At 54.2% G+C, this 16491-nt stretch overlaps 1 protein-coding gene and 1 long non-coding RNA gene across 7 annotated transcripts in view; one reads left to right on the plus strand and one right to left on the minus strand.

Moving 5' to 3' along the window:
- Nucleotides 1-263: 263 nt before the first annotated feature.
- PLB1 (phospholipase B1) overlaps nucleotides 264-16491 on the minus strand; it is a 142131-nt gene continuing 125903 nt past the window's right edge. For 4 of the 5 annotated variants that reach the window (XM_045073879.1, XM_013048404.2, XM_045073878.1 and 1 more), the window contains 9 exons: nucleotides 14991-15042; nucleotides 13923-14003; nucleotides 12315-12380; nucleotides 11722-11816; nucleotides 10427-10508; nucleotides 9386-9490; nucleotides 8610-8705; nucleotides 2110-2184; nucleotides 264-672 (listed from right to left, as the gene is read on the minus strand). In XM_045073879.1, coding sequence (XP_044929814.1) covers nucleotides 469-672; nucleotides 2110-2184; nucleotides 8610-8705; nucleotides 9386-9490; nucleotides 10427-10508; nucleotides 11722-11816; nucleotides 12315-12380; nucleotides 13923-14003; nucleotides 14991-15042 — 856 coding nt within the window. In that variant the 3' untranslated portion in view covers nucleotides 264-468. Of the gene's footprint in view, nucleotides 673-2109; nucleotides 2185-7008; nucleotides 7147-8609; nucleotides 8706-9385; nucleotides 9491-10426; nucleotides 10509-11721; nucleotides 11817-12314; nucleotides 12381-13922; nucleotides 14004-14990; nucleotides 15043-16491 lie in introns of those variants that run through there. The other variant, XM_045073880.1, reaches the window with a different exon arrangement.
- Nucleotides 3091-16149, plus strand: LOC106004185. 2 transcript variants are annotated; one of them, XR_006604884.1, is made up of 4 exons: nucleotides 3091-3381; nucleotides 5821-9454; nucleotides 15166-15301; nucleotides 15700-16149. It is a non-coding gene; the product is annotated as an uncharacterized LOC106004185 (long non-coding RNA). The 2 variants fall into 2 exon arrangements; XR_001177095.2 differs by having other exon boundaries at nucleotides 15166-16149.

The raw sequence follows: 16491 nt of genomic DNA on the forward strand, positions 1-16491 counted from the left end.
TAGAGCCTGCAGGGTGGTCAGCCAGATCCCATATTCCAGCCACCACCTCGTGGCCACCATTTTCCCTAACTCTTAAATAGTGGGTTTGGTGACTGAGGATCGGCTCCTCGGGTGCCAGGCTAGAGCCTGACTGAGGCCGCTCTGTGCTCTTGTTGGCCATCACTCGGGCAGCTCTGGCTAAGACGACACAAAAGCCTCCAGCTCCCACACCTGTGTCACACCACCAGTGAAAATCGAGCGCTTCAAGCAGGCTTACCCAAGAATAGAACGGCTTTGGCTTTTATTTAAATTTGGCAATTTCAGGAGCGTAGGCCCCAGGCCCCAAGGAGTTGTGACTGTCCCTTTGGTTTCCAGTGTCACCAGATGTTGGAGCAAATGCTCTCTGTGGTGGCCAAGGTGGCTGAGGTAGAGGGCTGGTGAGGATCGTGGCTGGGAATTTAAGAGGAGCACCTCCACGTGGCGGGAGGCCTAGAAGCTCATCGTGTTCATACTTATTGGAGGATTTTCCTGCTGGCGACCTCTTACGGCTCTCCAGACCATCATGGTGCCAACCCCAAGGACGAGGCCGCCTCCTGCTGCCACGGGCACAGCCCAGGACAGTGCGTTGGGGCCTGCTTCAGACCGGTCTTGGAGGAGCTGACTGTTCCTCAGGGTGTGGAGGTAAGGGCTCTCCTGTGAAGGAGCAGGAGGAGAGGTTAAGAGGGATTAAGGGCCTCACAAAACCATCCATTGGCTCACCTTAGGCTTGTGTGGTCCCTATCCTGGCGATGGTGCCCTAACACAGCACGTTTTCACAGTCCGTCCCTGTTTGTCAGACTTCTTCCTCTACACTGTGCCCAGACCTTCGGAATGAGGATGGGTCTCCAAAGTGGCCAATAGCCCGCTTTCACTTCCTTTCAGTTTCTCACCAGCGTCCCCTCTCCTGTCAACCTGATTTTGAAAGACTGGGACTGGACAGACAACCTAAGGAAGATAGCCTGGAGATACCTCCAGGCTGCAGAGCCCCTGCCTCTGTCTTCTCTAGGCCACCACTGGACAGCTGTCCCCATCCCCCAACCTCAGGAGTGCTCAGGAGCAGGGACAACAGTGGGTGTGGAAGGACAGCTGGTCCTGGGGCGGGTTAGAGAACGGAGCGTGAGGAGGGCCCAGAGAGCACACCTTCGGGCCTGCCTCCCTCGATTCTCCTTCCTCTGTGAACATGAGTGTGGATCCCTGTGTGGGAGCTGAGAGATGTGCCGAAGGACTAAGATGTGACTGTTCTCACTGTCGCCCGATAGGCCATGTTCAGAAACAATCGCATCACAAAGGAGCCTGGGCTGTGTCTTTTGAGAGGTGCAAACAGAAAAGAGACCAACACAGCTGTGTTCGGAGGCGGCAGCAGTAGGCTGAGGGAAGGCAACAGGAGCCCCGGGGTAGAGGGGCGCCCCTGAGCCTTGAAGGATGTGGCGATCTCTGGTAGGCAGAGATGGGGACGACCCTCCAGAAGGCACAGACCTGGCAACGGCAGGCCGTGTCTGGGGAGCCGACCCTGTCTCCAGGAGCACAGCATGTCTAAGGCCCTAGAGGAAGCTGGGCCTCCCCTCTGGACACTCCAGGATGCAGCTGGGACCAGGGAAGGGTTTCCAGTGGCCTGGAGTGACTTTCCGTGTAAGCTGCACGGTGCCTGGCAGCAGGGACAGGCTGGACAGGGAAGGGAGGGAAGAGCTGGGGGGGTCGTGTTAGCAGCGTGGTCAGCTGTCCAGGTGAGGGCAGTTGGGGAAGAGAGAATGTGCAGGAAGGGAGGAAGAGGCGCACAGGTCCCCAGAACAGGCATGGAGTCTAATTTCTCCCTGTACGGCCCAACCTGACCACTGCCCCCGCATTCACCTCCCCTGAGCTCCCCTGCATGGGAACGGATGCTTCCTCCCTCCCATGGCCTGGGGAGCCGCCAAGTCTCAGGGACCAGGAGGAGTGGTGAGATTGGAGAATGGTGGCAGGGAATGAAGGTGAGCGATAATACAGCTCCCAGGGACCTCCTTGGTTCCTCCTGGTTTGAGGGACCACCCCAGCCCCCCCAAGCATGTGTTTCACACCGGAGACGACAGGCAGGGTGTTAGGACATTGACTCACAGGAGAGGGGCACTTGAGTTTGGTTCGGCTGTGGGTGAAGTTGTTGGAGGTTGTCTTCTGGCCCACTGGCTCCAGCTGGAGAGAGAAAGGAAAAACCGTGATTTCTTCCATGGTGGGCTGAGACCTGATCTCCAACAGACTCCCTCCCTCTGCCAGCGTGGGTTAACACCAGCAATAAATTCAACATCCTCAGCAGACCCCCGCTGCCCTGGGCCAGAGCTGGACCCGACTTCTGTCTCAGGAGGCGCAGGTCAGAGTCCATCAGGCAGGGCAGGACCTTGCGTCTGCCCCCAGGCTTGTCCAAGGAGGACTGATGGGTCCCAGCATGGAGAGTGTGTGCGAGGGCCTGGCCCAGAACCTCCACTTCCTGCTTCCCTTCTGATGGCTGGGATCACACCCACCCCGCACTTACAACTTTATAAAATAGTGATAATCCTATTTACCAACTTCAAGTGTATGGGGCTGGTCGGTTTCAGAGAAATTTTAAAAACATCTAAGTTATTGTCCTTGATTTGTCAACCTCAAGAAATTGAAGTTTCTCACTTGAGCTACTTTGTATGTTTTTCACACAGATGTAGAGATTTACTTGCAATATCTCACCAAGTGTTGTTCTGAGAGGTTCTGCTTAATTCTTTTAGTCCTGAGACCCTCGGAGAATGAGCTAGAAGCTGGTGTACCCTCTTTCCCACCATCTTTAGCCAACAGCATGTTCCCTGACATGCCGCCCGCACAGAGAAGGATGGGCCCCTGGTGCTCTCGCCTATTTGTAGATCCTGACTGTACAGCCTCTGCCCTTGGCATCTGCTTCCCTGCCCGGACCTGAGACCCTCAGCTCCTGACCCCCAGCTACAGCCTACAAGGGAGTTGAAAGGATGCTATGCCTGCTAATGACCCCACCTGGCCTGTGATCTTGCTTTCTGTTGTCCTACAGCTGCTCTGTTCCAAGAGAGACCCCCACGGTGTCTGACCAAGCACCGCAGACACAGCCCCTGGGCTCCTTGCTCTGTTGCTGCTGAGAGCTGTGTGGCCTGAGGCAGGCTCCCGAGCTGCCCGGACCACCCATATTTGGCTGTTGTGAGGATCAGATGAGAAGATGACATGATGACAAGCAGGAGGTGGTTTACTTATGTGTCATTTCTATGTACTTAGAGCTGAGGAAGCACAAGCTTCTTGGAATGGAATGACCATCGAGCGACCGTATAGATGCTCAAGATCAGGTTGGTTGATTCCCTGACATTCCAGCAACCTGGAAACTAACTGGCACAAGGGAAGGTAAGGATCCTGTGGGTTTGAGGACAGCATCAATCTCTCCCTTACTCCTGGCTCCCCCTCCAGCTACCTTCACCACCCCTCCCCGTGCCTCTAGGAAGACTCATTTGTGGGCACTGGCTATACTTCCTGACCTCCTGTTCCAAGGCTCACTCCCGTCAGACTTCATTCTCCACCACTAGACTGATGTTGTGGTCAAGGTCGCCATGACCTGGAGGACACCAGACCCAATGATCACTTTGTCATCTTCATCTTGCTGAACTTTTCATCAACATTTGTCAGAGTTGATGCCTCCCTCTTAAAACACTTGTCCGTCTGGACTCCTGGAACAGGGCACTCATCTCTCCCATTCCCCCATTCTCATCTGTCACTGGGGTCAGAAGTTGGAATGAAAGCCCTGGGGCTTGGTGGTTTGTCCCCGCTGCTTCCCACCTACTCTTCTCTAGGAACACCTAATCAACCCCATGGCCTCAGATACCCCTCTCATGAACGACCTCCACATTTTTTCCTAAATCTCCATTCCTGACCCTGTCCCTGAGCTCCAGATTCCTAGATTCAACTGCTTTACTTTTGGTGCCTCCAAGTGGATTTCCAGAAGGTGCTTCACACTTACCGTGGCCAGAAGAGAACTTCTGATATTTTTTTTTCTCCTCAAGCTTATGTCTCTCCAACACCTCAATCATCTACCCAATTTCCTTGACCCCAAATGGAAGAGTCCTCTTTTGTTCCTTTTGTCTGAATTTAAGTTCCAGTTAATATACAGTGGAATGTTAGTTTCAGGTGTACCATATAGTGATTCGACGCTTCCATAGGGCACCAGGCAGGAGCTCATCGCCGCAAGTGGTCTTTAATCCCATCACCTGTTCCACCCAGCGCCCCACCCCCCACTCGCCTCCCTCTGGTCTTTGTTTGTTTTCTAACCTCCTCCACCTGCTAGTCCAAAACGGATCTCAAATCTGACCCCTTCTCTCCTTCTCCACTGTCATCACGCTGGGCCCATCCACCTCCATTTCTCACCTGGGCTCTGGGTCTAATTCCCCTCTTCCTTCCCTCTAGGACAGGGCTATCCTGCAGCCAGAGGGCAAACCAGATCCTCTGGCTCCCCTGTTGGAAGCCATCCAAGGAGCTGGCCCTGCTCTCACTCACCTCTCTGACCTTGTTCACCTCCCTCTGACCTTGTCACACTGGCCCTTCTGCCACTCAGACACTTCACACTCATTCCTGACTCCGGGCCCGCACAGGTCCTGTTTCCTCTGCCTGGAACACCCTGGCCCTAGACCTCTGCTTGCCTGGCAGCCTCTTGACATTCAGCTCTCTGCTCACAGGTCACTCATCAGGACACCTCCCTCTCCCCCCACCATTGCTCTGTTACATCACCTGGCTTTTCCTTCTCTTTCTTTCACGCCCTGACTGGGGTCAGAAAGTCGTAGTGATTTGTTGGGTTTTGTCCGTCCTTTTTCCCCACGAGTGCAAGGATGTCCTTTTCCCCAGCGCCTCGGGCAGTCCCCATGGCGGAGTGATGGTCAATAAATAGTTGTTGAGGGAATGCGTGGATGAACCAGAGTCCCAGAATCCTGAGTTGAGCAGCGCAGGCAAGAAGGCCTGGGGCTGGTCACAGAAAATGAAGTTGTTTTCCCCAGAACCCCCCCTCTCCTAAGCCAGATCCTGCAGATAACAAGGATGTGGTGAATAGCAGGGCTGGGGCAGCCTCTAATCTGTTCTGGGGATTCAGGGAAGGCTTCCTGTAGGAGGTGGCACCTGAGTTTAGTGTTGTGGTGGCCACGAGTTACTCAGGAGAAGGCGGCTGGAAGGGCAGTCCCCAGTAAGGGGATGAGCAAGAGCCGACACACAGAGACGTGAGATACCGTGGGTGGCGCAGGAAACTGCAGTCCTTACCAGACTGCCCAACTGCCCATCAGCGGGGGGCGGGAGTGACTGCTGCAGAGGTTAACGGGGGCCAAGCGTCCAAAGGCCTCGTGTGCTGTGCTAAAGGGCCAGGCCTTTCCCTTCACGGAGGGGCAAGCCTTGGAAGCTGGGTCAGATTTTCATTTACACAGATTCCTGCGGCTGCCCTGTGGCAGAGTTTATAAGTCCGTGGTTTGCGAGCCTTGGAAAATATCACCCGGGAGCCTCTGAAACCTGCTGACCCCAGGTGTCACCCCAGACTAATCCAGAATGTCTGGGGATGAGGTCCAGGCACTGGTGTTTTGTTTGAGTTATTGTTTTCAAGTATACGTATAGAAACAAATAAAAATCACAGGTGAACAGCTGATAAATGGTGTAAATGAATGAACCCCTGTAACCAGCGTGCAGATTGAGGTATAGAACGTGACCAGCACTCAGGAGCTTCCCCCCGCTGACTCTCTTCCAGGACTATACTTACCCCCTCCCACCCCCCGCCCAAAGACTCGGTATTAATTTGCTCGTTTTTGAAATTCACAGACATGGCTGCCTGCGGCTGACGTTTGCGTCTTCGTGCTGTGAGGCATCCGTGGTATGAACGTGCTACATTTTGATCACCCATTCTATTGGTGCACATCTGGGGAGCTTCCTGCCTGGGGAATATGAATGGTGTTGCTGGGAAAATGTTCCTGTGCATCTTTTGGTGAGTCCACGATATGTTTCTGCTGGGGATACACATAGGGACAGGATCGCTGGGTCACAGGGAACCCAGATGTTCAGCCTCTGTGGGTAGGCCAAACTGGCTGCCAGTATTCCTAGTCCCCAGGTTATTTTAACCTCTGGCCAAGCTGAGCATTGCTGTTCTACCAGTGGTGGTCATCCCAGCACCAGGGATACCAGGTGGGAGGCTCGTGTGGTCACCCAGCACCCGGGGAGATGCAAACATTGGAGGACAGCAAGATTTCTAGGGAAGGGGGAGCAGGCGGCCGTGGGGGAATAGTGTCAGAAAAAAGAAGGAAAAACTGCAAGAAGATGAAAGAAGGAAAAAGGAAGAGGAAAATGCTTCCTCGTGCTACTGGTGTTCCCGGCTTTGGCTTTGCCAAGGTCTCCGGAGGAGGCATGATCTGTTCAGTGGAGGGACAGGAGATGGAATGGGCTGAAAGTGTGTCTGTTGCCGCAGCGGGGTAGCCCGTGAGCGTCGGCCAAAGGCTGCAGACGCTATGTCATCGGACTCGCAGAGTGAGACGTGAATTCACTGGTTACATATGTGCTGACCCGGTTGGGGGCAGGGAGGCCCGCTGGTGCCGTGGCCAGGACACTAGGAAGGATTTGACATGGGTTCTGGTCCCTGCTCGGCTGTGAACTGGTGCTCCTACGTGCTCCCGCGTGAAGTGCTTCCTCCCCCTGTATGCTAGTTACAGAGCCTTCTGGCCAGATGACCTGCCAGGTCTTCTCCACTTCTAGAGGCCTATTATATATGTCGCCCTAGGGATCACCAGAAGGAGGTGATCTGAGAAGATGGCATGAGGTAATGGGTTTGTATCTGAGATGGTTTGGGATGAAAACACAGCACTATATAATTAGTTCCCCAAATGATACAGCACAGGACAAGACACTCTTAGATGATTTCAGAGTAGTTTTGCTTTGTTTTTTGAAACTTAGGGGCAGGGCTAGGACAGCAGTGGCTGGGAGCCCTGGACAGACCCGTGCTGTCACCAGGATGGCTCCATGGCAGCACCCACCTTTTGCTTTCCTACCTAATCCCCTCCCACTTGCCTTTATGTATAACAAGCCTTCTCTCCTGGGTCAGTGGGGAGAACAACTGAGCTGCTTTGGAAGAGGAGACCAGAACTGTGGTGGTAATCCCTGCAGAAAGAGACCAACAGGCCTGATAGTGTTCAGGTCCTCGATCGGGCCATCGTGCCCCAGAGAGCTCCCAGAGCACCTGGGCGTTATGCAGGCTGGCAGTGCCCCCAGGTAGGAAGACCTCCCATCCCCGGATGGAAATGCTGGGAAGGAAAGGTGCAGTGGCATTCGTGGCGCATCTCAGAATCTGTGGATTCCCCTGAGATCTCAGGGGGACAAATGGGACTGTGCACAGATACCCACTCTTTTTTTGGGGGGGGGGATTTAAGAGGAATGAAGTTATGGGACTCCTTCTGTAAAGGAAAACTGGACTTCAAAATTGCTCTCAGGAATTACATTGTGCAAACTTTGAACAAGATTCCCGTGGAGATTGGGTGGGAGGGAATTCAGTGGTGTTTTGACTGTGGTTCCGAGTCCTGGGCTGACAGAGTGAGACAAAACCTTTAGGAGTGGGCAGAGTGTGGTGTCAACAGCAGGGAAACAAAGGAAGAAGGAAGGCTGAGTCTGTGATTAACGGGGCCAAGGTTGGGGCCAAGGATGGAAACTTCCGGCATGCTGCTGGGGGAGGGGGGGTGTGCCTAAGGGGAAGGCGGTGCTGGGCATGCTGGGTGAGGCGGCAGGTGTGGGAATATTCGCACAGGGGAATCCTGGCAGAGAGGCAGCCTGCCCGAAACTGCAGTAAAAGCAAGAGTGTGGATTTGTTTAGTCACCATGGGAGAAATGGGGGAATGCAGGTTAGGGTGGGGATTGAGTTACCCGCTGAACCAAGATCAAAAGAAGCCACTGGATTGGAAAGGCATTTCATTTTGCTCTGCGCAACAGGATATGGCTACTGGGGTTACTGGTCAAGTTCTGTGCCAGCAGACCAGGCTGCAGAGGAGTGGCCAGCCCTGAGAGCTAAGGCACAAGGCCAGGAGGCCCTGGGGCCCCTCAGCCATATGTGCATTTCCTGAGGTCCCCATCTTCCCCTAAGAAAGGACTGGAATAGGTGACAGCCTGGGGATATACGCGGGTGGCTCTTTTCTTTTTGATGCTGAAATAATCATCAGGAAATGTGTTGAGACTAGGGTAATGGGGGCTGGGATTCTCTGAATGCTAATGATTGTGTTGGATGCTGAGCATATGCTACCTTAATTTTCTGAGATCTGTGTCATTGTCATTGTTTTTTATGGATATTGATACAGAGGACCAAAGAGAGAACACTTGCCCAGGGTCCGCAGAGTAAGGGGTTGAAGCTGATTTCATCCTGTTTATCTGATTACAAAATTATGTATCCCCCCCAGCCCCCCAGTACTGGGAAATTTCTCCAATAATCGAAACCATGAGGACAAAGAAGTTGTGCCACCATTTTGAGCTTTGGGGAGAAAGGAGCTATTTATGCCAGTAGGTCTTTTATTTTGGGCAATAGTCAAAGCTCCTTGGGGCCCCCTTTGGCACAGCCCATGGGGCGGTCAGGCACTCACCATGTTGTTCCAGAGTGCGATGGCCATCTCGGCATGACCACGTTCTGAGAAGTGGAAACAGTCCTCGGAGAAGAAGGTGAGGTCAGTGTCCCCTCTCTGGGACCAAAGGCAAAGGGATTAGTTCCTGGGGAGAAAGGTACCGCCTCCCACCCCTGCAGGTGACCTGGGCATCATTCCTTTCAACTCTGCTGCCACCTAGCTCAGAGACAGATGGAGAAACTCTCCAATTTTGGAACATTCAAAAAGAGCCGAATTGGGGTGCCTGGGTGGCTCAGACAGCTAAATGTTTGCCTTCGGCTCAGGTCATGATCTCCAGGTCCTGAGACTGAGCTCCTACTGAGCTGGGAGCCTGCTTCTCCCTCTCCCTCTGCCTGCTGCTCCCCTTGCTTGTACCCTGTCTCTCTCTCAAATGAATAAATAAAATCTTTTTAAAAAGAGAGAGAGCTGAATTGTAACCTCCCACTGTCCATCCCTTTTCCTTCCACATCCTTGCCCTAATAGATGAAAAAAAAAATTTAGGAAGCTTTCCATTCTACCCCAAACTAGAAAATAGCAGGGCCAGGGCTGCGATCACTGATAATTTTCTCCTTTTCTTTCCAAGTATATCTAAGTTCCAATCATACTTTAAAAAAAAAAAAAAAGGGAAAAACAGAAAAAGCAAAATCTTAGGAGCCCTCTTGGAGGCATCTGGCCAGGAAAAGCTCAGGCGTAGAAGGATGTACATCACCGAAGAAGAGCCCCTCTACACGTGCCTCCCAGACGTGCCCACCGCTTACGCTGTTGAGGGGGACGAGAGTGTTTTGGAAGAAAGGCTGCACCACCACGGCGAAGTCTTCCCGCTGCAGGTACCGGGACCCATAAGACAGCCTGGAGATGCCGCTCTGTGGAGGGGGGAGAGCTTCCTCAACCCTCCTGGCAGGGCTGGCCAGACGAGCTCTTGTCCTGCCGCCTCAGGTTGGCGGTGATGGGGACCCCCTCCCCAGCCAGAGGTGACTCCAGGGGATTCTCCAGTGCTCATGCCTCCTCTCACATCGCCTGCACCCAGACATGAGCGCACTGCAGCCTGAAGTCTCTGTGAGGTCGGGTTGGGGCCTCTGAACAGGCTACGAGGGCCTCAAAGGGCCTCCTCTCGCCTCACGGCATAAAGACTGAATGAGAACCCGGGGTTCTCAACACCAGCTCCCCGAAACGCCTGTGCACTTGGGGGATGAAGGTCCATGTCCAGGGGTTAGATATGCTTCTCCTCAAGGAGCTAACAATCCATCTTGAAACATGAGCCTGGATGTAGAAAAAACCCCCAGAACCTTCTAGAGCGTTCAGGGTTCATGAAGGTAGATGGAAGCCGATATGGAGAGATACCAGAGGGTCAAATTTCGTCAGGGGAGGCTTGTCAGAAGAGGCGAGAAGGCCTGCCCCATGTGTGAGGGGGAGCAGTTGCAGATGGGCTGAGGAGGGCACGTCAAGAGGGGACAGCGTGAGCAGAGGCAGACACTGAGTTGTCCGCTGAGCTGGGCTAAGCCTTGTGTTCTGAGGCCAGTGGGTGAGTGGGGGTGGCGGAGCCCAGCAGGGCCGTAGACACTTCCCCTCCCTCCTCTGGGGGAGGGATGGCGCCAGGCACATTGGGATCCACTCCAGTCCCCCGGGGTTGGGAGGCAGGGCTTCCTCCCTCCCCAGCTGGTGTCCTTTTCCCCTGGAGAAATGTCTCAGGGGCTGCGATCTGCCTTCAAGGAGCAGCCTTGCTCTCCGCAACCCCTGCTCTCTGGGAGTGGAGGGGGTCCCCGGCTGGGACGGGGGGTGGGGGTGGGGGGCAGCTTCACCTGGAAGTTCCAGTTCACTTGCTTCAGTTCTTGCAGCTCCAGCGAATTGTCCTGGGAGCGCCTGAGGCAGGTACAGTTGCTCCTGTGGAGAGGCGCCCAGGTGGCTGACTGCTGCCCCCCAACACACACAGGTGCCCCCCCCATCACAGTCTAGGTGACTCCTGGGCCCAGGTCACAGCCCTTGTGCCCCTGAATTACGGTGTAGCAGGTGCTCGTTTAAAGAGAAGGTGGCAGAGTTGGCCCCTGACATCTGGGTCCCCTTGACCCCCGTGGCTGCTCCGGCCCCAGCCCGAGGAAAGGGCTGGTGTTTCGGAAAGACCGCTGTGGCAACCTTGTCTTTCGTCTTCCCATTTCCGAGACCTTCAGCGCCACCTCCAGTGGCTTAGGACTTGCTGCCAGGACTCCAGAGTGGGGAGTCTCTTGGGAAGCTGAAGAGGCTCAACCCATTAGAGACACACGGACAGGGGAGAATGGGAGGCCTGAAGATTCTGGAGGAGCCCTTCACGGGTCCCAGCTCTTCCACCCAGAGCCCAACAAGAATGGGAAGCAGCTGTCACCCTGCCAGCAAACCCATGTGACCCCAGCTAGGACTCCAAGGCCCCCTGTGGAATCTCTTCTCGAAGAGCAATTGTCACAGGAAGTCTGGGTGACCCTCTGGCCGGAGAGGATGGCAGCTTCCTGCCAGGGTCACGGCTGAGCTTTAATAAGTTCCAGCCCCCAACAGAAACTGGGCTTTTATTCAACAGACCTTAGCTCTAAGCCTGGCTTTCAAGATGTTGTAAGAGCTACTCTTTACTGAGATCCTGCCCTGCTGGGCCCAAGAACATTACATGCATTTATTTCTTCTAGACCTTACTACTTTGCAAGATTTTACAGATGAGACCTATGAGGCCCAGAGAGGGTATGTCGTTTGTGCACGGTCCCACAGCTCCTAAAGGGCAGAGCCAGATACAGATGGGCTGCTGTCTTGGAAGCTCCTTGCCTGGGGCTGCCTCTCAGACTCCGAGCGATCACGAGTTTAGAATCACAGACCATACTGGGCATCTTAAGGATTCTTGGTCTGTGTTTCTTGCTTTACAGCCAAGCAAACTGGGGTCCAGAGAAATAAAGTGACTCGCCTACAGTAGGCATTCAATACCTTAGCGGTGTTTCCAAACGGTTTTTCAAGCCCCTGGCTGATTGCTGATGTCTGTCCTTGAGACAGGATCGTCTGGCTTAGCCTGCACTAGTCTCCTGGGAGAATGTCTATGAGTTTTGTCCTCCCCAGGGGCCCTTGCCCTAGGCTGTGTACTTACTGAGCAGTCAGGGGTGGGTCACATTTTCCACCTTGGCCCTGATGTAGGTCAGCCAAGTCCATGACCTCCACCACGTTGATGAAAGCCCTTGGAAGCTGTGGCGGGTGGGGGGGGGTGGGGGGGCAGAAGGATGGGCTGTGTTAATTCCCAGCCTGGTGTTGGGGGGATGCTGGTTACTTCTAGAAGAACCTAGGGGCTCATCAACAATCTAACTTCTTCCTCCCCTGTTTTGCTAATAGACTATGGCACAAAGAGGGGGATGTGGCTTGTATTCTCTCGATCTTCTTTAATAGCCCCCTATATAGCTTGGGAAGCGGAGACAGAAGTCACTTGTCCCAAGTCGCTTTTGGCTCCGAAGGCTAACCCTTGGCCACCAGACAGTACAGTCTGCTCCAGTTAGCATTTCCCTTGCAGAGGAAATTCTGGAGCCCACCCCCCACCTTGGCCTCCCCTGCAGGTGTTCCCCCCACACCTTGGGACTCCATCCAGCATGCATTTCACTGAACACCGCTTGCCTAGATGTACCCAGGGCGGGAGGAGAGTGGTTGCGGGCAGGGAATGGGGCCCAGAAACCTGGTGCTGTTCTACCCCACCTCCTCATAGAAGATGTCCAGGGCCTGTTGGATATGCTGAATGTACTCCCCAGCTGAGTTGGCCTCCTGTGGAGAGAGAAGGGGGCTCTTGTCAGCTCCTGGGTTCTACTCAGAGAGGAGGGCAGTGGTCTGGTGCCCAGCACCGGAGGGCCTGGGGTTGGTGGTAAGAGGAGCTAGAATGGTACCGGACAGGCTGAGGAGCCCAGCCCGTGTTGCTGGGAGACACAAGTCTTCCTTTGACCCCTACTAGACCGCAGGAACAATCCCCAGCCCGATCCACTGTACCTTTTTTTTTTTAATTTTTTATTTTTTTATAAACATATATTTTTATCCCCGGGGGTACAGGTCTGTGAATCACCAGGTTTACACACTTCACAGCACTCACCAAAGCCGATCCACAGTATCTTAAATGCAAGGGCAGACTGTGACCGAGTTGGTCCCTGCCCCTTCACTGGTCCCATCTGTCACCAGCCTCGGGCTTCTGAACCATGTCTGTGCCCTGAAGACCACACTCTCTTTGCTTTGGGCTGTGGCCCACGCTGGCCCCATTGCCTCCCCCTAGCTTCTATCTTTTTGTCTCGGTTCAACAGTCTCCTCCTCTGATCCATTTCTCACCGGGAAGTGGATTTAGCCCCTTCCTTACACGTGGCCTGAGTTCAGCCTGGTGGGGGCCTCCAGGTCTCTTCCAGAAAGAGAGGCTTTCAGGAGTATAAATCTGAGGGCAGGTCCTCTGGGGATAAAAGAGGCATTTTCCTGGACCAAGGGGACAAAGGCAGCTTTCGGGGGGGGGTCTCTTCTGGCCTCCTGGACCCTGTTGAGTCCAGGACACAGTGGCACTGAAGCCCCTGAGGTTGAGTCACTTCTGCCTCGGGAAAGGGGAGGATGGAGGGGAGGAGGGGAAGGAGGCTCTGAAGACCCAACCCCTCTGTGGGGGAGGGTACTTCCCATCCAGCATCCGGTACAGGGTCTGAGCTGTGAGGAATGATAGGAGCTTCCTCCCCCACCTGTGACTTCAGACATTCTACCACGATGTCTGCGTTACGGCAGCTGCTCTTTTCTGGCCAAACAAAATCTGGGACCTCCCCAACATAGAACAAGACATATTCCCAAAGTGACACCTCCCCAAAGACTTGACGTCTGGACCTATTTCCCCATAGAAACCACATCAGGAACAGGCTGGGCTCCCAGGTCGGCAGGCTGAGAGGTTGGTTCACTCACAAAGTCATTGGGACAGCAAGCTGTCCTACTGGGACTGGTTTAATTTTATCGAACTTTGTTGATGACACTGTTTCAACACCCCTCCCCCCGCACACCTGTGCACGTCCTCCCCCCCTCCCAAACAACCTCCATAAACAAATGGGTAGGGATTCCAAGCACAGGTAGGGTGAGGCTTGCTGGTTACCCCTTCGATACCAAAGAACAATATTTGTGGGCATGAGCAGGGCCTGAAAAGTGGGCGCATCTAGATCATTCTGAAATCGGGGAACTAATGCAGCTGCTGTCCCAGGGGCCACTCAGCAGTGGGAAAGGCCCGGGTCTGCCCGGGCAGGCTGGGGAGTCTGGGAGAGCAGGCCAGCGTGACTCCCATGGGGTCCGGCAGGGGCTTACCGGACTCTCGCAGTAATGACATACGTCATTGCTCCCAATGAACAGTGTGATCAGCTTCCAGTCACTCTCAAGGTCAATTTCCTGAAAGGACAGAAGGCTCTGAGTCTAAACTTTGGTGGGGGAAGTAAAGAGGGGAGAACATGCAGGGGATGCTCACCAGGCCAGACAGCAGCCCCCCTACCCCTGCCCCCCCCACCCCCCACCTTTCACCCTCTCTGTACCCTGATGGAGAGAAGATGCCAAGGGAAGCCTCCCTGACCTTCACCTTGGTGCCTGGCAAGGAGCCTCAGAGAGTGGACTGTGTGTGAGCACGTGTGTGTGGGTCTGCTCACACAGGGGAGGAGGATTCTTTTTCCTGATAATCCTAATAAATCCTAAAAAAGCTGCAGGGCATCGCAGAGTGTATTCACACACCTGTGAAACGTGACCAAAAGGCCTTCAAAGGAGCCGAGGCCAAAAGATGCAAAGAGAAGCAGAAACCCAGAGTTCTGCCGGCCTGGGTCCAGGGAGAGGGGACTGGTGGGGACTGGAGGAAGAGCCCGGCCTGGAGGACAGGGGAGGTGGGGGCTAGGGAGACCCTCGAGGAGCCTGCCTTGGCTCAGCCACCACCATAACAGGAGTCCTGCCCGGTGCTGAATTCTGAATTCCAATTCCAAGACACAGAGAATTTCAAAAAGTGCCAGTGAGAAGTTTGAGAGGGGCCGGGTGAGCGGGAAGGAGGAGGGATTGGAATGAGAAGCCTATTTTTAGAACCCAGGGTTTACATAATCGGGCTCTGTGAAGCCAGCTCTTGGGTAAGGCGGGAAAATGCCAGAGGCCAAGGCCAGCTCTGCTCCCTCCTGTGGTGGGCCCTGGGGGTGAGGGTGCCAGAGCCCAGATCAGGAACGGGCAGCAGAGAGGGTGCCTCGGTGGTAGTAAGGCCCACTTCTTGGGGCTCGTTTGGCCCCTCTTTATAGACAAGCAGGGGTTGAAACAGTGAGGAGCTTCCTGCCTGCTCCAGACAGCGGGACCTCCCGCCCCCCCCCCCCCCCACCGCCTTCCAGGGTGGCCCCAGGGGCCTGTACTCACAGGGTGGTTTTTCATCTGCTCCAACAGGGCCCGGGCCTGGGTCGGCATGTCCCTAGACAGGGAAGAGAAAAGAACCTAAGCGGTGGCTGACGAGCCAGGGCACACGCCGAGAGATTTGGGCCTGGAGACACAGGGGCCTCGAGAAGAGAAATGTATATAAAATTTTTTCTTTCAGAATGTATCCAAAGGCTTCCTCAGTCTCAAGAAATCTCAACCCAGGAAGAATCAAAGATCTGCCACAGACCTCGAAGCCACATGGATGCAGACCCCACCAGGGGCTAGCCTGCCTCCAGCCCCCTCCTTCTGCACGGGTGGGTCCTCCATGGCCACCAGGGGTAGGGGATGGGGGCGGTGGGGTAGGTGCTAGGGATCCGATCAGCTTTCCCCAGAGATGGTCCCCGACATTCCCCTCGGCCCTTTCAAAGCAAGACCTGCCTGTTCAGATCTTAGTCTGGTGCCTGTTTTAAAAATAACCTTTTGTATATTTGAAAAAAGTCACAGCCTTAAATTATCCTTCTGCCTTCTTTCCAGGCGTCACGACTCCTTAACCTTCACTTCTAAATCCCACTCTCGGTTCCTTTAATCCTTTTTTCTTCTCTGTAGTTACTCTGGGCTTCTACAGCGTTCCCCATCTCCTCGCTTTTTCCCCCTGCTGGCACAGGAGGTTGGGGAGGAAACGAGCAGGATTACTTTTCCCTGCATCTTCCAGATGTCGGCCTCGGATAAGGAAAATGAATGCTGTGGCTAAGAGTGAAGCAGGTGGAGGGAAGTGTGCCCAGCAGCAAGGATGAGCAAACTGCCCATCTGGACGACACGAGTGCGTCTCAAAACGACCTGCTGGGTGACAGACGTTAGACAAGAGCAGCCAGTGTAGGATTCCACATAACATTCCAGAAAAGGAAAACTGATCTCTAGAGATAGAAAGCAGGTCAGAGGCTACCTGGGGCCCCAGGGCTGGGGTAGAGATGGGAGGAGCCCGGAGGGGGAGAGAGGGGTTACCAAGGACACAGGGACACCCAAAGGTGTGATGGGTGTCATCTGGATTCCAGTGACGTTTAACAGCTAGGGACACACGCGAAGCTTATCAAACTGTATTCCTGAGATATGTGCCGTGAACCGCATGGTAATTACACTTCAATAAAGCTGCTTTTTAAAAACAGAGAAGTATATGAAAAGCTGTGTGGGCAAAGGGACACAGCCCATGGAGGCTTCCAGGGAATAAGTCATAAAAGCAGTAACTGGTACGGGGTGGGTGTTGTAAATCTCTGCCCGTCTCTGATGAGCTGGGCACGTGGACGAGTCTCATTTATATGTCCGGGATCACAGCCCAAACATTATTGCTATTGAGACAATACATTGGAAAGTGAGGAAGCAAGCCTGTCCTGGGTAAAGGGGACCCTAAACGTGTCTACAACCTTCCAGTAGGCTCAACACATGAGCAGGGGAAATCATGGGTGGTAAGCCCTCATGAGCGTGAGGGGAAGTTAGGAGCGCTCACTTC

This window comes from Mustela putorius, unplaced genomic scaffold, assembly GCF_011764305.1.
Source record: "Mustela putorius furo isolate JIRA1106 unplaced genomic scaffold, ASM1176430v1.1 tig00537293_pilon_pilon_pilon, whole genome shotgun sequence".
In the NCBI taxonomy this organism is placed as follows: domain Eukaryota; kingdom Metazoa; phylum Chordata; class Mammalia; order Carnivora; family Mustelidae; genus Mustela; species Mustela putorius.